This window comes from Melanotaenia boesemani, chromosome 6 (assembly GCF_017639745.1).
Source record: "Melanotaenia boesemani isolate fMelBoe1 chromosome 6, fMelBoe1.pri, whole genome shotgun sequence".
In the NCBI taxonomy this organism is placed as follows: Eukaryota; Metazoa; Chordata; class Actinopteri; order Atheriniformes; family Melanotaeniidae; genus Melanotaenia; species Melanotaenia boesemani.
The window spans coordinates 2,312,441-2,337,872 of record NC_055687.1 but is presented as its reverse complement, the minus strand read 5'-3'; the positions used below and the strand labels follow the sequence as shown (position 1 = coordinate 2,337,872).

At 42.4% G+C, this 25,432-nt stretch overlaps 1 protein-coding gene across 2 annotated transcripts; it reads left to right on the top strand.

The window, feature by feature from the left end:
- Positions 1-23,506, top strand: LOC121640941. Of its 2 annotated transcripts, XR_006010624.1 has the most exons (8): positions 1-122; positions 446-823; positions 1,503-1,775; positions 17,385-17,478; positions 19,783-19,846; positions 20,842-21,516; positions 22,442-22,493; positions 22,662-23,506. XR_006010624.1 is itself a non-coding variant. In XM_041986756.1 (6 exons), exons 1-6 carry the CDS (start codon positions 65-67, stop codon positions 20,866-20,868), a joined length of 894 nt encoding a protein of 297 aa, XP_041842690.1. In that variant the 5' UTR covers positions 1-64; the 3' UTR covers positions 20,869-21,816. The 2 variants fall into 2 exon arrangements, 1 of the variants encoding a protein (XP_041842690.1); XM_041986756.1 differs by lacking the exons at positions 22,442-22,493; positions 22,662-23,506 and having other exon boundaries at positions 20,842-21,816.
- Positions 23,507-25,432: the final 1,926 nt, after the last annotated feature.

Here is a 25,432-nt window from a genome sequence, read left to right as displayed (position 1 = left end):
GTTAAACAGTCTAAATCGGTTTGACAGTCTTTATGTTTACAGAATAAAATAGTTAAACCTAAAGATGGCCTGGTGGGACAAAAAGACTTTCTGGGCTCTACTGGCACTCCTGACAGTAGCAGGTACGTCACAACCTTCATCTCGGTTATTTTTCTACTCAGTCTAGAAGATTTTTGGGTGGGAAGGGAGCGGCAGGTGGTCGAGGCACAGATGTGAAAATCTTCTTCATGTAAAATGAGTCAAAAGATGTTTTAAACAAAATACCACATGCTTATTTTGTCCATATGTAAAACCTCCCAGTTCATCTTTTAGCTCTATAATCTGCTGTAATTTCCTACCAAGAAGTTTTCAAACATGAGTTTCTGATCTACTGTTAATCATTTTCTTAGTGCTCACGAGTTATAAATAATGAATCTGTTCTCAGTAATAACTGCTGTGTTTCCAGGTGCTGAAGTTCCATCAGTGATTCATCCTTTTATAAGAACCTGTGCTGTAAGAGGGTCGACCGTCACCCTCCCCTGCACCTTCACACCTCTGAAGTCTTTCATTCAGAATGGAAGAGAGGTTCCTCTGAGGATCATCAGAGTCGGCTGGTGTGTGAAACATGAGATCTGCCACAACCTCCAACCCCATTCTGTGTATGACAGCAACTCTACAAAGAACGACCCTCGCTATCAGTACCTGGGAGACATGAAGGGAAACTGTACTTTACAGATCAGAGACATCCAGATGAAGGATAATGAAACCTTTCGCTTCAAAATGGAAGCAGATAATCCTGCTGGACATTTTACCAACCGAACAGGAGTGTCCATCAGAGTTGTTGGTAAGAATGACACACATCCTAAAATCTGATGACTGTGCCTGAAATACGCTCGTTTCTACTGTATCAACGGAAAGAGCTGAAGCTTATGGTTATTTAAAGTTAACTGACCTTCACTTGGGTCAACATCAGATGTCCAAGCATCAGTAAATGTGATAATTTACCATGGTGATGATATCTCACATAAAAGCAGCAGATGTGATGACTGACGTTAAACTGATGAAGAAACTCTGATAAAACTGGTGATCTGGATAAAAACAGTTTTTCCTTTTATCATTGAAGTGTGAGTGTTTGTCCAGTAGTGATGAAAGTCCTACAGCAGCATCACCCAAAGTAAACACCAGCTGGTTAAATAGATTTTATTCACTTTTCTACATTACTGAGCTGCTGCTGTCATCAACAGCTTTCAGTCTTCAGCTTCAGGTGATGTTGGGTCTGATTGACAGACTGCTAAAACACTTTGGGGTAAATATGTGCCGGTGTGAACCATGAACTGCTGGTTTCCTCCTTCTCAGCTGAACCATAAACAAAAGCAACGAGATAAAACTGCAGGGAAAGCTTTTGTTTGCATCCCTGCTCATTAGGTTCCATTTTGCCTCTTAACACGTTATTTTTGACATTCTTAATATTAATCATCAACATCAACGAGCTTAAATAAAACAAATGTTTATTTTTATTTTAGATGGAGAAAAAATGTCAATAAAAAGCTCCAGAGATGACGGACAGTTCAGACGTGGTGAAACAGTCTCCCTGCAGTGCACCTCTTCAGCCTGCACCACCCACCAACTAAACATCGCCTGGTTCAGAGATGGCCACGCCCTCTCAGAGACTGGCTCCACCCTCCAGCTCGGCCCTCTGGCTGAAGGGCATTCTGGGAACTACTCATGTGGTCTGGGGACCTACAAGAAGACCCTCTCTAAACCGTACAGCCTGCAGGTGGAGGCTGCAGAGGAAGGTTGGTCTAAACATTTTCCTGTAAAGTTTCCTGTTAAACTGTACGAGGTCAGGCTGTTTTCTGTCTTATGGCAGCATGATGCCCACTGCTCGTCCTCAGAGTATCACTTCATGCTCATGTCAGCACAAGCTGCTTTTCTCACATGGACAAAGAGCAGCTCTGGAGACAGTAAAAGACGAGTTCAGCATCACTTCACCTCCAGGGTTTCACATTTTTTCAGGCTTTAGTCATCAGAACTGTCGAACGTAAACTAAAAGTCTCCGTGTAAAATGTAAATAAAACAGAAATGCAATGATTTCCAAATCTCACCAACTCATATTTTATTCCCAGTAGAAGTTAAACAACATGTCAGGCGATGAAACTGAGACATTTCACCATCTGATGATGAAATATGAGCTGATAGTGAATCTGATGCAGCAACACGTCTGGAAAAAAGTAGTTCCAGGGTGATGTTCAGCATGGTGTAAAAAGTAGATCCAGGGTGATGTTCAGCATGGTGTAAAAAGTAGATCCAGGGTGATGTTCAGCACGGTGTAAAAATTAGTTCCAGGGTGACGTTCAGCATGGTGTAAAAAGTAGATCCAGGGTGATGTTCAGCATGGTGTAAAAAGTAGATCCAGGGTGATGTTCAGCACGGTGTAAAAAGTAGTTCCAGGGTGACGTTCAGCATGGTGTAAAAAGTAGTTCCAGGGTGATGTTCAGCACGGTGTAAAAAGTAGTTCCAGGGTGATGTTCAGCACGGTGTAAAAAGTAGTTCCAGGGTGATGTTCAGCACGGTGTAAAAAGTAGTTCCAGGGTGATGTTCAGCACGGTGTAAAAAGTAGTTCCAGGGTGGTGTTCAGCATGGTGTAAAAAGTAGTTCCAGGGTGACGTTCAGCATGGTGTAAAAAGTAGTTCCAGGGTGATGTTCAGCATGGTGTAAAAAGTAGTTCCAGGGTGACGTTCAGCATGGTGTAAAAAGCAGTTCCAGGGTGGTGTTCAGCACGGTGTAAAAAGTAGTTCCAGGGTGGTGTTCATCATGGTGTAAAAAGTAGTTCCAGGGTGGTGTTCAGCACGGTGTAAAAAGCAGTTCCAGGGTGGTGTTCAGCACGGTGTAAAAAGTAGTTCCAGGGTGGTGTTCAGCACGGTGTAAAAAGTAGTTCCACGGTGGTGTTAAGCACGGTGTAAAAAGTAGTTCCAGGGTGGTGTTCAGCACGGTGTAAAAAGTAGTTCCAGGGTGGTGTTCAGCACGATGTAAAAAGTAGTTCCAGGGTGGTGTTCAGCACGGTGTAAAAAGTAGTTCCAGGGTGGTGTTCAGCACAGTGTAAAAAGTAGTTCCAGGGTGATGTTCAGCATGGTGTAAAAAGTAGTTCCAGGGTGACGTTCAGCATGGTGTAAAAAGCAGTTCCAGGGTGGTGTTCAGCACGGTGTAAAAAATAGTTCCAGGGTGGTGTTAAGCATGGTGTAAAAAGTAGTTCCAGGGTGGTGTTCAGCATGGTGTAAAAAGTAGTTCCAGGGTGACGTTCAGCATGGTGTAAAAAGTAGTTCCAGGGTGATGTTCAGCATGGTGTAAAAAGCAGTTCCAGGGTGGTGTTCAGCACGGTGTAAAAAGTAGTTCCAGGGTGATGTTCATCATGGTGTAAAAAGTAGTTCCAGGGTGGTGTTCAGCACGGTGTAAAAAGTAGTTCCAGGGTGGTGTTCAGCACGGTGTAAAAAGCAGTTCCAGGGTGGTGTTGTTCAGCATGGTGTAAAAAGTAGTTCCAGGGTGATGTTCAGCACGGTGGGAAAAGTAGTTCCAGGGTGATGTTCAGCACGGTGGAAAAAGTAGTTCCAGGGTGGTGTTCAGCATGGTGTGAAAAGTAGTTCCAGGGTGATGTTCAGCACGGTGTAAAAAGTAGTTCCAGGGTGGTGTTCAGCACGGTGTAAAAAGTAGTTCCAGGGTGGTGTTCAGCATGGTGTGAAAAGTAGTTCCAGGGTGATGTTCAGCATGGTGTAAAAAGTAGTTCCAGGGTGGTGTTCAGCACGGTGTAAAAAGTAGTTCCAGGGTGGTGTTCAGCACGGTGTGAAAAGTAGTTCCAGGGTGATGTTCAGCACGGTGTAAAAAGTAGTTCCAGGGTGGTGTTCAGCACGGTGTAAAAAGTAGTTCCAGGGTGGTGTTCAGCATGGTGTGAAAAGTAGTTCCAGGGTGATGTTCAGCATGGTGTAAAAAGTAGTTCCAGGGTGGTGTTCAGCACGGTGTAAAAAGTAGTTCCAGGGTGGTGTTCATCATGGTGCAAAAAGTAGTTCCAGGGTGATGTTCAGCATGGTGTAAAAAGTAGTTCCAGGGTGATGTTCAGCATGGTGTAAAAAGTAGTTCCAGGGTGGTGTTCAGCATGGTGTAAAAAGTAGTTCCAGGGTGGTGTTCATCATGTTGCAAAAAGTAGTTCCAGGGTGATGTTCAGCATGGTGTAAAAAGTAGTTCCAGGGTGGTGTTCAGCACGGTGTAAAAAGTAGTTCCAGGGTGGTGTTCAGCATGGTGTAGCATCTCTTCTTCTAACGTGTCTGGAAACATCTGGGAAGTGAGGAGACCAGTTGCTGGAGTTTTAGGAGAGGAATGTCGTCCCATTCTGGTCTGATGCAGGATTCTAGCTGCTCTACAGTCCTGGACCTTGGTTGCTGGATTTCTGCTTCCATGATGCTCCAGATGTTGTGTACTGGTGAAAGGTCTGGACTGCAGGCAGGCCAGTTCAGCAGCCGGACTCTTCTCCTGTGAAGCCATGCTGCTGTGATGGATGCAGGATGTGGTTCAGCATCATCTTGCTGAAATCTGCAAGGTCTTCCCTGAAAGAGACGTTGTCTGGATGGAGCAGATGTTGCTCTAAAACCTCCATGTACTTTTCAGCATTGATGGAGCTTCACAGATGTGGAAGCTGCCCACGCCATAGACACTAATGCAGCCCCATCCCATCAGAGATGCAGCTTTTCACCTGTCCACTGATAACAAGCTGGATGCTCCCTCTCCTCTTTAGTCTGCAGGACACGCCGTCCATGCTTTCCACAAACTAGTTCACATCTTCATCCAGGTTTCCACTTTGCCTCAGACCGTTTCAAATGAGCTTTGGTCCAGAGAAGATGGAAGAAGCTAGTTCTGGATCTTGTTCACATCTGGCTTCTTCTCTGCATGATGGAGCTTTAACCTGCATTTGTGGGTTTCAGGGTGAACTGTGTTCACAGACAGTGGTTTCTGGAAGTCTTCCTGAGTCCATGCAGTGGTTTCCAGTACACTTCCTGCTTTGCTGCTGTACAGACTCTCCCTGCTTTTGCTCTCCCTTCTGCTGCATTCTTCCTCTTTTTTCCTTGATTTGTATACCGATTTTTCCTCTTTTTTACCTACAAACCCACCCACAGTAGTTTTTTTACAGTAGTAGCGGTTTAAAAGTTCCCATCCAAGCTGAAAGCCAGCCGAATACCAGCCCAGTTCCATTCCAGTTCCAGCCAGCTGCCTTCCAACTTCCAGCCGCCAGAGAGGCCCCCTCCTTCTCCTGGGAGTGTCGATGTTTTAATCAAACTCCACCCATTCCTTGTAATATAGGGTAGACCCAGAAGATGGCGCTTCTCTCACAGACTTCTCATCGCCCGTAGTCTGTCAGATTTTATCTGAATTTACACTGACCGGCAGAGGCGCCACTCAAAGCACCTCTGATGGCCAGTCACAATTCATAAAAATGCATAAAACTTAATACATAATCATCGTTTGACGTGGAATGTGAAATTGTAACATGCTTGTGCGCTGCCAATTGTTTTATTCAGAAATGAATGCTAGTAGGTTAATAAAACCTTTCAAATACTGGATCACAGCCCCTAGCTCTATTCTCAATAGGATGTATTTATCATACTGATTAATCTTTTAATATTAGCATTATTAACATAGACAAATCAGATTTGGATCAAGCAACACAGAATGTGTTTGAGGTAGCTAGGAAGGGTTATTTTATTCTCATATTATTTATTTCACCTCCATAAGAAGACAGGGCAACAGATAAAAGCCCCACGCAGGATCGGAGATAATTTCTTCCACTTCAATGTGTCTAATCGCGGGGGGACATCCAACACTCGCTGTGCTGCGACTTCCTGCTCGCCGGGAATCCCGATTACGTCACCCCTCCAGGTGGGCTATTCCCCGACACGCTCTGATTACCATTCCAAAAGGTACTGTATGCAGCCCCCAACTTGAACATGCGCCTTCTTCAACATTCGCACTTGCTCCAGAAAATTACCATCTCTTAGGCTCCTCCACCACCACTTTGACTGTGAATTGATACGTAAATGAGCCGCAATGAGGCAGCTGAACAAGTGACCCAGTTTTGTGATTGTTGCACATTGGGTAAGAGTGGTCAAACGAGTCCAGTTTGTGTTGTCATGCTACCAGAAATTCAGTAGGCTAGTCGGTCCTAATGCAGTGAATTTCCATGTTAATGTTGCCAAATTCAATAGCATAGCAAGAGATGAAAAAAGAAACAACGATATTTCTTCAACATGTTAACCAAAATATTTACCTCTTAAAGCATAAACCAAGTATTTACAACAAGCAGTGTGCTTTTTAACGTTAACGTGTGCCATAGCCTACTGCACCGCTGTTCCTCCTTCCAAGTCTTCTTTTTTATTATATTGTTGTTTTATCATCTGAATATACTACAACAACACAGAGAAAATATATGAAAGTTTATTTTACGCTGGTATTTGCGCAGCAGAGTTTTCTGCCGCCGGATTTAGGCTATAATAATGGAAAAGAAGCGGTGCAGCATGGCAATGATGCGTTAATGGCTCGGGTCGCGGGTTAAACATCAGTCTGGTTCGGATTTAAATGGAATAAATACATTGGTGACGAGTCGGGTTCGGGAGTCATTCTAACGGGTTAGAGCAGGTATGCGTAGCAAAACAGAACCTTGCAGGACTCTGCTCTAAGCAGTTCGGACTTGGTTGACCTGGAACCATTTGACAATAAAATCTGGAGCCATCCTGCAACGCGCTCGCTTAGGCGTCCAGTTAAACCGTGTTTATTCAACCAGTCCCTACTTCATTGCATTCATTCTTTCCTCATAGCCTACGTGCACATTTTTTTTCAAGATTGTTTATGTCAGTTTTGTTTTGGAAAATGAAAAAGGAGTCTTTGCGCAGAACTTATAACATTATTCTAATCTTGCCACTTGCCTATTTTATTATTGTGTATTTTTGTAATAACATGTAAATTCACTGCATAGGAACCAACTAGTCTACTGAATTTTGTGTGACAACACTAACAGAACTGTTTTGACAATGCAACAATTACAAAACTGCGGCTCATTTACTTATCAATCCATAGTCAAAGTGGTGGTGGAGGAGCCTTGGAGATGGTAATTTTATGGAGCAAGTGCGAATGTTGAGGAATTTAGCCTTTGTTCAAGTTGTGGGCTGCATAACTTGGTATACCTTTCAGAATGATAATAAACAGAACAAGACACACCAAACCAGGAGCTAAGACCACGAAGTTCAGCATCATGCTTATCTATCTTTGGCGTTTTTACACCAACATTTTTATACACTGGATAATGATAATAATTATCGATTAAAGTCACGGATAAAACTGCTGTTGTTAAAACACACCCATCTCTTACAAAATCTAAAATGTAAAACAAAAAAAACAACAAACAAAAAATCTGGATCACTGTAGAAATATCTTTATTCATTGCTGATCATCTGGCCATTGAAGCGTTTTTATTTGGAATTGGGAACAAATATTTTCCACCCTGTTATATTCTGTTCCACTCTGTTATGTTCCATTCCACCCTGTTAGTAAGGTGTTTTTTAATTTTTTAATTTTTTTACTAAAAACATTGAGGACTGTGAACCTTGTTGCACCATATTAGGAAGTGAGGAACATTAAATTGATTTTGCTTTTCTGTTCCCAGGTCAAAAGGAATGTAATTATCTCTCATTTGAAATACTTGATTATGCTTTCCTTCTTGCCTTTGTGGAAACAGAAACGTGATAATCTCTCACTTGAAAGCAAGCTGGGCGTACAATAGTGTGATGACGATGAAAACTCACATGACCAATGCTCAATAAAGGGTACATGAAAATGTGAGAAATGGTCAAAAGCACAAATACCGTTTGTGGTGAGTGAAACTATACAGCACAGTCCCTAGCTCTTTTCAAGCACACTCCTCCCCCCAAGGAGTATGCTTGAACAGCTAAGGGCAGGTAATGGCTGTGTTTACAAATGTAAAGGTGCTAATTGTTGGCCATTGAATTGTTAATTTCAAACCGGGCAGCCTTTTGGTTGTACTCTGGGCATGGTAGAGGGATAAGAAATCTCTGGGTTTTCTAGTGTTAAACACTGGAAGCGTCGCCAGCGGTCTTTTGATGACCGCCAGTCACGCTACCATGCTTATAGTGTATTAAAAACTAAACGGCTGAACCTGGTATTTTAGGACTTTTATTATATAGTTGTTGTCTATAGTTTTACCTGCTTACTTGTTTGGAAAAGTAAACACATCAATATTTACGAGCAGTTTAGCACGTCTAAACTTCCACAGAGCCGCTCAGGGAGACTCTTTCTCAGCCAAACTGTCGTATATCACGGCTATGGAGTTGTAATAAATGGCCGCCCTACTCTGCTTCTGATTGGCTGTAAGATCACAAACCCTGTGTGATGATAGGCTGCTGGTTCCTGTCGTTCCTACCAGCCTTTGCGCATGTGCCTGCTTCAGACAGCGGGCAGGCAGCTGTCCCACCGCTGAGACACAGTTGTATGACGTTTTATCACGTTTTATCACTAGATCGCTATGAATAAAATCCAGGGACACTTCATTTCACAGTATAAACCATTTATTTACTTATCTACTTAGGATAATAGCACTTTGAGGCCTAATTCAGAATATAGGTTGGGCTGGGTCCGGACTTTTGTGATCCCTGCTTTACACATTATCAGTATTATGTTATTTTTACCTGCCGATATTACGTTATGATTTTGTCAATATTCAGTTATGCAGCAGCTGTATCAACCCCCACTGTGAATAACTTACGTTGCAGTCAAATGACCGCTGGCGGCGCTCCTCGGGATGTTTAGAAAGCTCGCTGCTAGTGACATTCACCACTTAGCCGACTTGAGGAGGTTGTGCTTTGCCTCATAACACCATTAGCTACACATGTCGGCTTTTTTGATACATTTATTTGACGCCATTTTCAAATCAAATCATTTTTTAAATGTTGGCAAAAATGCAACAAATGAGCGACACAGCTCATTATAAACTGTTTAGAGAGCAGCAAGATCAAATCACTGCTCCTCCCCGTGGACAAAAGAGGGATTGCAGCTGTTTTTTTACTTGGGCTGCTTAGGGGCAGAGCCTCGCTGACGACGTCATTGCGGGGGATTACATTACCCCCACAGACCTGTGAAGGATCGGCCAAGGATCAGTCAAGGACCAGTCAAGGACCAGTCAAGAACCAGTCAAGGACCCATCATGGAAACAGGGGAACTTTTAAACCGCTACTACTGTATACCTACAAGTCGCTGGGACTAAAGAACTTTAACCAGAAACCACAACATTTTTCATAGCCCTTTTATCTGCAGCGCTCCGTGGCCTACACACAGCTAGGCCTGCAAGTAGCACTCAGGTAAAGTTAAGTAGCCTGGAAAGGTGCTAACGCTAGGCTAACAAGCAGCAAGATGCCTTCCTTCACCACAGACGACTACTTGTGCAAAGCCAAAAAGTAAATCATGCCTTCTGGAAAAGGGAGGACAACGTATCACAGGCCGGGTGCAGCCAGCTGAAGTCTATGATGAGGCTGACTGGCCTCCTCTCCCTACAAAACAAAGGTCCACTTTTACCCTCTACATGGTAGGAAACAGGACTGGACACCCCAGACTGGAAAGGTTAACAACAAACATCCAAAGCGCCTGAATGTGGAACTACAGAACAGATTTGCTCCACTATCAGATGACTCGGGATCTTCATTGGATGGACTAAAAGCCGGTCAGAAAGGAAAAGGCCACGGGGAAAGCTAAAGGCTGGACCTGAAACTCTGATTATTGGTGATTCTACTGTAAATGATGTTCAGTGGATGTGTGGAAAGAACACCAAAGTCCTCTGCTTTCCTAAAGATATGATCAGTGACCTGCAGGAGAGAATTCTGGAAGCCGTGGTTGATCACCCAGATGTGAGAACCATGGTTCTACATACAGGGTCACATGATGTGTCCAAGCAACAATCTGAGGTTCTGAAGCAGGACGTTACTGGACTGTTAAACACAGCGAGCTGTTTTTATCAGTGGACCTGTGCCCCCCATCAGAAGAGGAAAGATTCAGTAGATTACTGGCACTAAATAATTGGCTTATTTCGGCATGTGATCAAAACAAACTGCATTTTATTAATAATTCTTACATCTTTTGGGAACACAGACATCTTTTTTTTTATAACATATGTTTATTGAATTTTGAATTTTCACAACACACACAACAAGAGAGAAGAAAAAAAAAAAAACAAAAAAAAAACACAGAACATATGATTGGCTCACATATCTAAATTGAAATCCATACAGGCTAGAGATTCAGAGGTCATCCTATCTTAATAGGACAGGCAAATTAAAAGGTACATCAAATACACCACTATACAAGACACATTAGCAAGGTCCGATGATGGTTTATGGGTTAAAAAAAAAAAAAAAAAAAAAAAAATAGAAGTGTCAAACAGTAAAGTGTTACAAGGCAGGGCATCCACAGTTGCTATGCAAGCCCTCTTAGAAGTATGGAAGAGATATTCAAACCAATATTACATAGAAACGGTTCCCATGTTTTATGGAAAACATCCTCTTTGCTATGTAGTTTACATGTCAGATAGTCCAAAGCAACATAGTCAAGTATCACCCTTTGCCATTGAGCCCTAGTGGGAACCTTATCTGTTGTCCAGTTCAAGAGAATGCATTTTCTAGCACAGAAGGCAAGTATTTGATGAAGCTTTCTTTTACATTTATTGGTGATAGATAAGTCAGAGACGCCAATTAGCAAGTGTAAGGGATTATTACTTATATTAGAAGATAGAATCCTGTTAATTTCCTGCCCAACGACCCACCAAAACTGCTGTATTTTTCCACACTGCCAGAGGCAATGTGTAAGACTACCAATTTCTATTTTACATTTGGGACATAGTGGGGATGAATTGGGATTGAATTTATGATGTTGGGAGGGGGATATGTGGGCTCTGTGTAGGACCTTTAATTGCAGGGCTCTCACTCGACTGCACACACTCAGCATCTTTGCATTCTTCCATGCATCCTCCCAGTCTTCATCTGCCACCTTAACATTAAGTTGTTTTTCCCATACGCTCCTCAGAGAGAGAGTGTCGGTGGTTTTATATTCCTTAAGGATGTCATAGAAAAGGCTAATGGACACGGCAGATTTCTGTACAAAGAGCTGTCTTTCGACACGTGAAACATCTTGACATTTAAGAATTGTAGTATTTTTCTTGATGAAGTTTCTTACTTGTAGATATCTAAAGAAATCCTGTTGCTGAACATCATATTTCCCTTTTAACTGACTAAAAGACATCACAGTTGAATCTGCTAAGAGTTTGTGTAATGTGGATATCCCTTTATGTGCCCAAATTCTGAAGTTATTGTCCATCATTCCAGGGGGGAAATCAGGATTGTCGCATATTGGGGTGAAGACAGAGGTGAAGTGTGATCTTCCTTCCAATTTCCTTACGACTTGCCATGCTTTTACTGTATTAGTTGTAACTGGATTAGAACATGCAGACTTCAGGTGTGCACTCTTTCTAATAAACAGAAGGTTACACAGAGGGTATTTGGACATTGAGCTTTCTAAATCCAACCAGAGAGATGCAGGGTTATTACATATCCAGTCAGCTATAGTACGCAGATGCGCACCAAGCTGAAACTTTCTAATGTCTGGGAGATCAACACCACCCTCCAAGGAGGGCAAGCATAGTGTAGCCAATTTAATGCGAGGTTTTTTCTTGGACCATATAAAAGAACTAAACCAGCTATTTAGCTGTTTGATGGTCTTATGGGCAAACATAACTGGGATCATTTGTATTGGGTAAAGTAACCTGGGAAGGATGCTCATTTTTAGCAGCGCAACACGACCTAACCAGGAAATTGGGAGAGAATTCCATCTCTCAAGATCCAGCCTTATACGCTCAAATATGGGCGGGAAATTTGCTTTATATAATTGATCATAGGACGGTGTAATATGTAACCCCAGATATACAAAGCCTCCTGGTGACCATTTAAAAGGGAAAGGAGACGGAGATTTAGGCATGTGTTTCAGACTACCCAGTGGCATCACTTCCGATTTATTAAAATTAATTTTATAGCCAGAAAAAATCCCAAATTTATTGATGGTGTCAATAAGAGCTGGGATAGATATCTCAGGTTCAGTCAGAACAATCAGGACATCGTCAGCGTACAAGGTGATCTTGTGTTGTCGTGATCCGCTGGCAAGACCATGTATATTTACATTTGACCTAATCGCTTCAGCAAGAGGCTCAACAGCCAGGGCAAAAAGCAGAGGGGATAGGGGACATCCCTGCCTTGTGCCTCTGAGAATGTCAAAATTAGGGGAGCACCGTCCATTGGTAAGCACTGCCGAGAGGGGATTTGTATAAAGAAGTTTTATCCAGTTTATAAATTTTTCACCCAGGTCAAATTTATGCAATGTATAGAACAGGTATGGCATTTCCACACGGTCAAATGCCTTTTCAGCATCTACAGAGAGCACCAGACCATCCAGAGACTGCTGTTGGAAGGCTTGGATTGTATTAAGTAATCTGCGCACATTATTGTATGAATGGCGGCCTTTAATGAATCCGGTTTGATCATTGTTTATTAGAGTAGGAAGTACTTTTTCCAGTCTTGTTGCCAAAATTTTCGAGAGGAGTTTCAGGTCTACATTTAATAGAGAAATGGGCCTGTACGATGCACAGTCTTCCGGGGCTTTGCCTTTTTTTCAGGATTAGGGAGATGTGTGCTTCTCTAAGGGACCGCGGTAAAGTGCCCCTCTTAAAGGAGTCGTTAAACATATCCAAAAGAGGGTCAATCAGTAAATCATGAAGTTCCTTGTAAAATTCGCTACTGAACCCATCCGGTCCAGGGCCTTTTCCAGATTGTAATCCTTTAATAGCATCAAAGACTTCTTTCTTGGTTATTGGAACTTGGAGAGATGTTTTCTGATCCGCAGACAAACTGGGAAAGTTAAGAGAGGAGAAAAAATCATCCATTTTTCTAGTTTCATCAGCTTCTAATTCAGATTTATATAAATTTTCATAGAAAGTTTTAAATATATTGTTAATCGTTATGGTGTCAAAAGCCTGTTTACCTGAACTGTCCTTAATTGAAGAGATGATTCGAGACTCTGTTTTTTTCTTTGTCAAATGTGATAAATATCTTCCTGCCTTATCTCCATGTTCATACATTTTTTGTTTGGCAAGCCTGATTTTACCTTCTGCATTTTTTGTCAATAGTAAGTTCAAGGCAGATCTAAGTGCAGAGATTTCTTTAAGCCTCTGAGCAGATGGGTTTTTAATATATTCTTTTTCCAGACATTTAAGTTTAGATTCTAAGATTTGTCTTTGTTCATTTTGTCTTCGCCTTTTGGTGGACATGTAAGACATAATAAGACCCCGTGAAAAAGCTTTTGATGTTTCCCACAGCAATGAGGGGTCATTAGTAGAGGCTGAGTTAATGTACAGGAAGGACTGGAATTCCTCTCTAAAGTAGGATATGAATTTCTGGTCTGTCAGGATTGAAGAGTTAAACCTCCAGTATTTAGTTTGGTTTGCTGAGTAGCCTAAATTATACTGCATGAATACAGCAGCGTGGTCAGAAATTACTATATTCCCTATAGAGCAGGATATAACTGATGACAACATAATTTTTGGAAGGAAGAAATAATCAATCCTGGTACAGGACTTGTGAACATTAGAAAAAAAGGTAAATTCTTTATCAGCCATGTGCTGGGCTCTCCAAACATCTACGTAATCCAGGTCCTCACAAAGTGCTGAAACAATTTTAGCTTGATGTGAGGGAGATAATTTTCCAGGAGGGGATTTATCCATGATGGGATTTAAATGACAATTAAAATCTCCTCCAATGAGCGTGTTTCTAACATTAAGGTCTTTCACTTTAGAGAAGGAAGTGGTCAATAACTCGCTTGGGTACCCTGGTGGGTTGTAGATATTCATAATAACAATTTCTTCTCCGTAGAGTGTGCCCCTGACAATCACACAACAACCTGTTGTGTCTTTTATGCAATTTAGTAATTTAAATGGTAAATTTTTCTGGATTAAAATTGCCACCCCTCTACTCCTTGAAGAAAAGGAGGAAAAAAAAACCTGTCCAAAGCCTCCCTGCTGCAACTTCAAATGTTCACTGTCGTTCAGATGGGTTTCTTGCAACAGCGCAACATCAACACATTCCTTTTTTAGGTAGGTTAGAATCATTTTCCGTTTAACAGGGGTATGAACACCATTCACATTCCAGGTACATAGCTTTAAAGCTGACATAGTTACTCAACACAAAATAAAGTGAAGCCTGAACATGTATAGCCTGTAAAGAAAACTAACAGATTGAGCCAAATAGAACCAAAACATCACACTATAACAATTATAACAAAAAACCATGCATCTGTGACACATCTTGGCCAACGCTGGCCTGGAACGTAAACACTATATGCTTCCTAAAGTAGGGAGCTCAAGTGAGCGGGTTCTCTAGCAACAAAAGAAAGATATCTTTCTGAGAGCACGGGAGGCACTGCGTATATTGAACCTACGAAGCTAACCTTTTCATTGCACCAGTCGCAATGTAACGCATCCGCTGCCCAACTGAGTGACAGAAGTCCGACAGACTCACTTATAAAGAAGCTTACAAGTCTATGCTCACCCGTCATCACGGGGAGGGGGGTCCTCCCCTCAGGTGGAGGATGTATTTCTCGACAGCGGCTGGCTCGTGGAATATCTTTGTGGATCCGCGACAGGTGACTCTCAGTGATGCAGGGTAGACGTAGCGGTAGTCCGCGCCGAGCGCTCTTAGCTGTCTTTTCACGGCATCGTATCCCTTTCTTCTACGCAGTACGGACGCAGAAAAGTCTTGGAATATCATGACCGTTGCATCTCCATGTTTCAGTGTTTTGTTCTTCCGTCCCATCTCCCACGCCGCGTTCATAACACGCTGTTTGTCCTGATAGTTATGGAACCTGACTATCACGGGCCGCGGTCTCTGGGTGGAAGGGGGCTTTGGGGCCAGCGACCGGTGTGCTCTTTCCAGCTTCACCCGACCCGTCCTCGTTTCGATGTGGAGAACTTGTGGAAACCAGGTCTCGAAGAACTGAGTCGGGTCTTTTCCCTCAGCCTCTTCTGGAAGCCCAACTATGCGGACATTTTTACGTCGTCCCGTTTTCCAGGTCGTCAGCTCGTTGACTCAGCTCACACACCATCTTCTCTAGTGTTTTCACTTTCCCCTCGACCGGGCTAGTGGCATCTTCCAGCGTCGAAATCCTCTGTTCAGCCTCAGTCAGACGCTTATCATGGTTGTCGAGCTCCTCTCGATGTATTTTCAGAAGCTCTGACAATGGGCTTAGCTTTTCGTCGATAACTCTGGAGATGTTGGCCGTTATTTCCCCTACGGCTTCACGAAGTGCCGTTAAGTTAGCATCTACGCTAACGTTAGCTATCGGGCTAGCTGCAGAGCAAGCATTGCCTGTCGGCTCGGTGTGCTCCAGTTCATTTCCAGCTTGCGTTTTCTTGCGTGGCATGTCCCCAGACTGTTTCAAAAAGTAACTGTCAATGCTCATGTTAGGTCACCAGACCATGAAAAGGGCTTAAGTACTGCTTCCGCAGGGTTAAGTGAACAAATCAACGTGTAAGCGCACCAGCACTCCCGAACACGACCTTCCCTCATGCCGCCATCTTGAAAACCCCCACAGACATCTTTTTAAGATAAATGGATTAAATTTGAGCAAGTCAGGGGTGAAATTTCACCTCCAACTTTTTCCACTTCCTGCGTCATCCCTCTGTATTTAGTACCAAGACTGAGATCCGAGAGGAGTCATCTCATAAGATAGACCAAACAAAACCCAGAGGAGGAGCTGCATCTGCTTCCACTCTGCCTCGACAAACAGAGACATCAGCGGAGGCAAGAGGATGGATCTTTATTTGCCCCCAATCCCCTCAACAGCACCAAAAACCAGGACCATGATCCTTCACCCCACCAAACCCCAAACAGGTCATCGTCGCCCCCCATCTGAAATTCACTAAAGAGATGATGGACCAGGTCCATGCCGGACTCAGATCTACCCCCCCCCCCATGCCAATATGTTGCTGTCCCCCATAAATCCCCCACCAGAGCAGCTAAAGGGAGGGCGCCCAGCCCTCAGTTCTGCTGCTGGTCTAGAAAGATCTGAATGGTTTAGGACCAACATACATCAGAGACCTCTTGACCCAGTATGAACCTACCAGAACCCTCAGGTCATCTGGTTCCAGTTTCTTATCAGTTCCCAGAGTCAGAACCAGACATGGAGAAGCTGCATTCAGCTTCTATGCTCCACATGTCTGGAACAAACTCCCAGAAAGCCTCAGATCAGCTGAAACACTCAGTTTATTTAGATCCAGGTTAAAGACCCACCTGTTCTCTGCTGCTGGACTAGTTTTTATTTACAGTCCAGATCTGGATCTGGTTCTTTAAACTGGAATCTTTACTTTTTCTCTTTATCTGAGCTTTTTTTCTTTTTTATGTAATTTTATCTTTTTTAATCTTTGCTTTTCTAATACACTTGTATTTATTTTTCTTCACTCTGCTTTAATGTTTTTATGTTTTGTGTGAAGCGCTTTGAATTGTCTTGTACATGAAATGTGCAATTCAAATAAATGTGCCTTGCCTTGCCTTCCAGTAGAGAATCATGTCTGCTTTTAATGCAGCCAATCATCAGCATCCAGCCTTGTCCCATGCACACAGAGATTCCTCCTGATTCTCTGAACCTTCTGATGATATTCTACACTGTGAATGGTGAATCTTCAAAGTTTGAGGAACATTTTTCTGAAATTATTCCACAGTTTTAGATCCAGTGTGTCTCAGATTGGTGAAGCTCTGTCCATCTTTCCATCTGAGAGACTCTGCCTCTCTGAAATGCTCCTTTTATACCAGTCATGTTACTGACCTGTTGCCAGGTAACCTGGTTAGTTGTCAAATGCTCCTCCAGGTGTTTCTGGTTTGTACCAGGTACTTTTCCAGCCTGTTCTTAATGTAGAAGGCTATCAGCATCCTGTTTAGACTTTTAGCCTAGTCCCATGCACACAGAGATTCCTCCTAATTTCCAGAATTGTGTTGTATTATAGATTTTGTTTTATTTTTTATTATGTAACCTTTTCTTTCTTCCAACTTTCTGGTAGATGATGCAAAACAACAAGCTCCATATTCTTTAAAGTTTACAAAATATAACTTTTTACTTTCATATGTTCTTTTGAGTGGAAATGATCATGTAAAATCAGCATGGGATGTCATCTCATATCTGTTTATCTGTAATCAAATATTATCATGGCTGAATACTGGCAGTATTTACTGTTATAGATTCTGTTTCAGAAAGTCTGATTTTCTTTACAGGAGTAAAAACGGGCGTGAAGACGATCGTCAGTCTGGTTGTGTTCACTGTGCTCACCGTCATATTTTTCATTGTGACGTCCAACATCATTAAAAGGTGACTTCCTCCCACAACAAGCCCAGACACCATAAAACTTCCTAATGGGAACAAACACTTCAAAATCAGAACAGCTGCCAGTTTTCACTGTATTTATATAAATTATTAAACCTGAAAATTTCTTCCTGACATCAAAACAGTGAAAATCTGGAACATTTTATGATGCGTGTTATTATTAGGAGTGTTGAATTTAATCGTTTCTACGACGTGATGCGGACGTGGACGATTCTGCACCAGAACGAGTCGATGCTGCAAATATTTCCCGTTAACTGAGCTTCTCTTGGGTAAACGTCAGGTGTCCAAGGGTCAGTAAATGTAGCATGTAACGTACTTCTGTTTGTTGTTCTATATCATCGCTACCGTGTTCTAGATTATAATTCAGAATTCAAATGTCAGCATCTCACCAACCGTCTCCATGGTGATAAATTCTGTCCTAAAAGCAGCAGATGTGACGACTGAAGTTAAACATCCGACACTGATGAAGAAACTTTGATAAAACTTCTGATCTAGATGAAAACAGCTTTTTCCTTTTATCATTGAAGTGTGTTTGTGCAGCCGTGATAAAAGTCCTAAAAATAGATAGACAGACAAATAGATAAAAACTTTATTAATCCCCAAAGGAGACATTCTGGTGTCCTGCAGCAAACACAATCACACAACCAAGCACACATATAATTAAGAATAGAAAAGTAAAATACAGAGATAAAATCTGTTGAACAGCCTAATAGCTGAAAGGATGAACGACTTTTTAAACCCTTTCTGCTCTGCAGCGCAGCGAGAGGAGCCTGTTGCTACGGTTACGCCGCTGATCATGCAGTGGGTGTTTGGAGTTGCTTAGGATGCCCTGCATTAGAGCGTCGTCCTCCTCTCCAACACAGCTCCCACAGAGTCCACTTTCCTCCCCATCACAGACACACATTTCTTAGTCAGCTTGTCCAGCCGGTTCCCTCGTGGTCATACTGCCGCCCCAACAGACAACCCCAAAGAAAACAGCACTCGCCACAACAGACTGATAGAAAATCAGCAACGTTTCACTGCTCACGTCAAAAGCCCTGATCCTCCTCAAGAAGAACAGCCTGCTCTGTCCCTCCTTATACACGACACATGCCTTTACCAACCAGTCCAGCTTGTGATCGAGGCGTACACCCAGATACTTGTATGTGCCGACCACCTCAGTGTTCTCCCCGTTGATGGTGACAGGTTGGTGAGAGGGCTTCCTGCCAAAGTCAATAATCATTTCCTTGGTCTTTGATGTATTAAGAATCAGACCATTGTCCCTGCTCCAGGTGGTGAATCCAGCAATGAGATCCCTGCACTCGCCCTCATCCCCACTCTTCATACATGCTACAATAGTGGTGTCATCGGAGTACTTCTGAACGCGGCACGCTGCAGATCTGTATGTAAAGTGTGTAGAGAGAGGGTGATGGAACAGGCCTCTCCGGTGGCCCAGTGTTACTCACCGAAGTCTGTGAAACACTTTTCCAGCTGAACATACTGTAACCTCTGAGTGAGATAGTTATGGATCCAGCTGACAAAAATGGATCCATCCCCACCCTCTCAAGCTTTCCCCTCAGTAACTGGGGCTGGATGGTATTAAAGGCGCTCGTAAAGTCAAAGAACATCAGCCTCACATAACCCCCCGCTCCGCCCAAGAAGGAAAGAGACCGGTGGAGCATAAAAAGGACTGCATCATCTACCCACATGCTTTCCTGGTGGGGGTAGATGCAGCCAACACATCACTGGCTGCTTGTTTCACATGTTTTTCCTGGTCAGTGCTCCTGGCCCCCCATCAGAACTTTTCTAGACCCGCCCCTGCATAGCTGAAGTTTAAACCCTGTGCTGTGTTAGTGAAGGTTGTGGGAGGAAATGAACTAATTAACTAAGTAATGTTGATTTTTGGGTTTTCATAAGCTGTAAGCCAAAATCATCACAATCATAACAAACTGATATATCTCACTTTGCATGTAATTAGTCTATATAACATTTTTAAGTTTTTATCTTTTTAAGTTGAATTACTAAAAATAAATTAAGTGTTGTGCAATATTCTATTTTTTCACCTGTAGTTAATAAATAGTTATCAAATAGTAATTGTTGCAATAATAATATTAGTGCTGATCTAATAATAATAATAATCATAATAAATGAAATGAGTGAATAAAAAATCTTTCTAGATCAGCCTTCTAGACTGTATTGTTTTTAAATTTTATTATTATTTTTATTTATTAATTGTTAGTTCTTCATTTGAGACTGGGTGAATCTGAATGAACTTATTAAACCAGGAACCCTCCTTCATGTTGTCTACAGGACATGTTGTCTGCAGGACAGCAGCAGGTCAGAAAACACAGCTAAGAGATACCTGCAGGTTCAGGTGAGTCCCAGATTTGACTTTAAATGGGATTTTTTTATCTTAAAAATTTCAGAGCAGCAGAACGTCTGAATGCAACCGTACCTCTGCTTTTAAAATTAACTACAGATTACTTTCATTTTTTTAAGGAATAAACCAAAAGAAGTCAAAACAATCTGTTTAATGAAACAACTGATGTTAACAAGATGTTAAACATTTACAAAACATTTAATCTTAAGATTTACTAAAGTTTCATTTTCATAATTTCCCTTAATTAATAAAACATCACTACATTCATCCAAGCACTGTGATTGGCTGGTGGACCCAACCAGATCATTTTTAGCAGATGAGGAACTCAAAAGTCCAATTTTTTAAATGTCCAGTGAACGTATCACACTTGCAGCCTCTCAGTCAGAAACTCTTGTTAGTCTGGCAGGTGTTTGCTGTGGAAGGAAAACCTAAAGATGCCACATCTGTAGTTTATTTAAATATAATGTCAGAGGGTACCAGGTCGCTAAAAGGAAAAGTGCTCAGTAACGTGCAGGCTACAGATTATTTGTTTAAATCCAGCTTTCTGTTGTTAGAATTTTTATAGTTTATTTCCTATCAGTACTATTAAAACACTGATCTCTGAGGCAGTAAATGTCTCTATAAAGTCTGAACATTTGATCAAACATGAGGAAACTGAACATCAATAACCTGAGAGAAGTAGTTTGACTTGTAATCCAGCAGAGGGCGCTCTAATACCAACTGAGCCCAATTTATGTCCTGTTATCCTCTGAGTAAAAGAAGATAGCAGGCTAATGTCGCTGTGCTTTAGTCAAGACATCCTGAGATTACTTAACGCAATAATTAAATCCCAACTAATCTTTGGTGTCACCTGCTAGCTTAGCTGTCATCATCTGAGACTCAGAGTTTAATTTATGATTTATCATCGTTTAGAGTTTAGTCCTGATCTGTTGTGTTTGTTCTCTGTTGTTATCCCATCAGAGCTGAATGAACTCTGCTTTCTGTTGCAGCCTACAGACGTCGCTGAGGAGCTGTGATGTCCATAAGAACCACGCTAACCATGCTAACCACGCTAACCACGCTAACCCTGCTAACCACGCTAACCCTGCTAACCACGCTAACCACGCTAACCCTGCTAACCATGCTAACCCTGCTAACCACGCTAACCACGCTAACCCTGCTAACCACGCTAACCATGCTAACCCTGCTAACCATAATAATCATGCTAACCACGCTAACCCTGCTAACCCTGCTAACCATGCTAACCATGATAACCACGCTAACCACGCTAACCATGCTAACCACGCTAACCATGCTAACCACGCTAACCCTGCTAACCATGCTAACCACGCTAACCCTGCTAACCATGCTAATCACGCTAACCACGCTAACCCTGCTAACCATGCTAACCACGCTAACCATGCTAACCATGCTAACCCTGCTAACCCTGCTAACCACGCTAACTATGCTACAGCTGGTAAACAGACTTTTGGCTGTAACCCAGGAAGAGGTCATAACACTGAAAATGTCTCAAACCAAACCAGGTTTGCCAAAAACTAAAGGACTAAACATGAGATGTGAACAAGGAAACTCTGCAATACAACGATAACGAAAGACTAACAGCAGGGAATCAGGACTGGATTCAGTTTTCCTTTAAGATTCCACAACATTCCCTATTAGAGACGGTGAGGACCATCAAAACCCTGATCCAACCCCACACCATGAAAACCATGAAAACCCTGATCCAACCCCAGACCATGAAAACCCTGATCCAACCCCACACCATGAAAACCCTGATCCAACCCCACACCATGAAAACCCTGATCCAAGCCCACACCATGAAAACCCTGATCGAACCCCAGACCATCAAAACCTGATCCAACCCCAGACCATCAAACCCTGATCCAACCCCACACCATCAAAACCCTGATCCAACCCCAGACCATGAAAACCCTGATCCAACCCCACACCATGAAAACCCTGATCCAACCCCACACCATGAGAACCCTGATCCAACCCCACACCATCAAAACCCTGATCCAACCCCACACCATGAGAACCCTGATCCAACCCCACACCATCAAAACCCTGATCCAACCCCACACCATGAGAACCCTGATCCAACCCCACACCATGAAAACCCTGATCCAACCCCACACCATGAGAACCCTGATCCAACCCCACACCATGAAAACCCTGATCCAACCCCACACTATCAAAACCCTGATCCAACCCCACACCATCAAAACCCTGATCCAACCCCGTATCATCAGAATGTGTTGGACCAGGTCTGAAAATAAATGTGTTTTAACAGAACAAGTGTTTCCTCCAGAATCAGACCAGTAATCTAGACTTTCCTCTGGACTTTATTACAGAATATTTTACAGCTTCTTACTGGTTTTTATGGGTTTAAAATGAGCTGGGACGTCTTATTGAGACAAAGATGTTTCTAAAGATGAGATGAATATTCTAACTAACACGTTTGATGAGATTTATTTCCTTTGTGGACAAATAATAAAGACATTTTCTACCAAAAAGGAAGTTTTTACTGCTTCTATGTTCTATTGTTGCCGTGTCTCTGAGCTTTTATCTCCTGCATGTGTTTATTAGAAACTAAGTTCCTGGTCTGCTCAGCAACGTTAGGAGGAGACACGACACAAAGGTATCTGAGGACGATGCAAATGAAAACGTCTGAATAAAAGATAAAGTTCAGACTGGAAATGATCCAGTTTGAACCGGTTCACCCTGATATGAAGAGAATTTTCATTTCAGCTCATTTGCTTCAGTTCATGGAAAATTATTCAAATGTTTTACTTTCTTCTGTTCTTAGCTGGCAGGAGGAACCCGGTGTGTCTTCTGCTGCATCCTGGTCCAGACAACTGCTGCTCTGGATGTTTTCTCTTCTTCAGACCATCTCTGGAAACCCTGGAGATGGTTGTGGGTGCAAATCCCAGTAAAGACCAACAACCATTCCACGTTCAAAGTGTCTTAAATCCTCTTTCTTATTCTTTCCATGAATGTTTTACCAACAGCATCTTCTTCCTCACCTTGTTAACCACAGATCATCAGAACCCTGATCTGAATTTAGATATTAGGTTCAAACAAGACTCAAACACTGGACCTTGAGGTCCAAGGGTCCAGATGTTTGCTGCTCCAACACACCGGATTCAGATTAAACGTCTCTCCTCAACAGCTTATTGTCTAGTTGTCCCCAAACATGTTGAGCCATTAACGTGATACAGGTGCTGCAGCAGGAAACATCTCAAACCTGCAGGACAGCGGCCCTGGAGGAGCTGCTCCATGCTTCCCTGCTGCAACACACCGGACTATGATCCTGTTATCAGACCAAACAAAGCTTCATTTCTTTGTCTCCCATAAACAGTGTGAATAAATGAGTAAATATTGTTTATTAATATTTGTTTTTATTATTTCCTGTCGTGTGAAAATAAATTCAGAGTTAAAAAAAAGCTCAAACTGCAGAAAAGAACAGATGATTTAGGATTTCTATGACAGGATGATGATCCTGCTGCAGCCTTCTGAACCACAGCTTCACTCCTCCTCTACAGACATGAGAATATTATCATTACATCATCCGTTAAAGCAGCAGAGCGGAACGATAACTGAGCGGACGGTCGTCCTGCTGCAGACTCAGACCTGTTGCTGCAGGTTCTTTGGATGCTGCTGAACCAAATACAGCCATTAAATGTGTTGGACCAGGTCTGAAAATAAATGTGTTTTAACAGAACAAGTGTTTCCTCCAGAATCAGACCAGTAATCTAGACTTTCCTCTGGACTTTATTACAGAATATTTTACAGCTTCTTACTGGTTTTTATGGGTTTAAAATGAGCTGGGACGTCTTATTGAGACAAAGATGTTTCTAAAGATGAGATGAATATTCTAACTAACACGTTTGAGGAGATTTATTTCCTTTGTGGATAAATAATAAAGATATTTTCTACCAAAAAGGAAGTTTTCACTGCTTCTATGTTCTATTGTTGCCGTGTCTCTGAGCTTTTATCTCCTGCATGTGTTTATTAGAAACTAAGTTCCTGGTCTGCTCAGCAACGTTAGGAGGAGACACGACACAAAGGTATCTGAGGACGATGCAAATGAAAACGTCTGAATAAAAGATAAAGTTCAGACTGGAAATGATCCAGTTTGAACCGGTTCACCCTGATATGAAGAGAATTTTCATTTCAGCTCATTTGCTTCAGTTCATGGAAAATTATTCAAATGTTTTACTTTCTTCTGTTCTTAGCTGGCAGGAGGAACCCGGTGTGTCTTCTGCTGCATCCTGGTCCAGACAACTGCTGATCTGGATGTTTTCTCTTCTTCAGACCATCTCTGGAAACCCTGGAGATGGTTGTGGGTGGAAATCCCAGTAAATACTCAGACCAACAACCATTCAGAGTCTCTTAAATCCTCTTTCTCATTCTTTCCATGAATGTTTTACCAACAGCATCTTCTTCCTCACCTTGTTATCAAACAACTTTAAAGCCCAAAAAGCAAAATAAAGACATTCTGATGTACATTTGTTTTAGTTATTTTCACTCAAATGATCCACTAGATAGAAACTTTTCCTCATTTCCCTTTTTTCTCTACCTTGTCTTGTCCAGCATGGTGGCGGCAGAATGATGGTCTGGCTGCTGTAATTTGCCAAGAGGAGCTTTATGGGTAGAAGGCTCCTCTTGATAATCTGATTATTTATTTATTTATGTAGAATTATGGATTTTATGTAATCGTGTGGGACATGAAGAGGGACATAAAAAAGGAGAACAGTGAAGAAAAGTGAAAAGGAAAGTAAAAAAAAGAAGGAAAGGAGACAAAGATCCAGCAGGTAGAAGCAACGAGCTTCAGTCCAACCAGACAACCAACAACTACACCTGTACAGAAACACAGCAGAGAATTTCCCGCAGCTTTTACAGGTAAACTAAGCAGACAATCATCAGGAGTTCCTAAAAAATAACCAAGACAACAACAACATGTATCACAACAACCAAAGAACCAGAAACACACACACCTGAACCAAAGCATCTCTTAGTGTATAAACTGGACACCTCAGTGCTGAGTCAGCATTTGGAGGATGAGGAAGGAGGAGGATCAGAGATGATCAACCCGGACCCACCCAGAGGGCAGCAGAGGAAGGCCCCAGCCAGAGCTCCCTGCGACCAGGGGGCTCAAGCCTGGATGGGCCAAGATGGACAGCCGTCCACCCCTCCAGGCACCGGCTATCCAGGCCGGCCAGAGCGAAGGGTCCAGTCTCCACACTTAGTTCCATGTTCCTGGTACGTAACTGCTCCAAAATAATGTGCCGGGAACACGTAAATAAGTGTTGAGACGTTCGTCATCATCTTACGTGTTTCTGTGAGATCAGGTTGATAAAATATGTCGGGCTGTTCAAATCCTCCCACTGGGCTCCAGAAAGTTCCTTATAAGACAAGAAACAAGCATGCCACATTCAAAGTCTCCTCCGTTAAATCCTCTTTCTTATTCTTTCCATGAATGTTTTACCAACAGCATCTTCTTCCTCACCTTGTAATTAAAACACTGTAAAGGCGTCCGGGGCGCTAATGCGTTGGGTTCTTGGCGGGGCCGGGCCT

Excerpts from the sequence above, each read along its gene's own strand:
- LOC121640941 (XM_041986756.1), top strand. The coding sequence starts at position 65 with ATGGCCTGGTGGGACAAAAAGACTTTCTGGGCTCTACTGGCACTCCTG. Across the intron at positions 1,776-17,384 it reads GGTGGAGGCTGCAGAGGAAG|GAGTAAAAACGGGCGTGAAG; the intron begins GTTGGTCTAAAC and ends TTTTCTTTACAG. Across the intron at positions 17,479-19,782 it reads ACGTCCAACATCATTAAAAG|GACATGTTGTCTGCAGGACA; the intron begins GTGACTTCCTCC and ends TGTTGTCTACAG.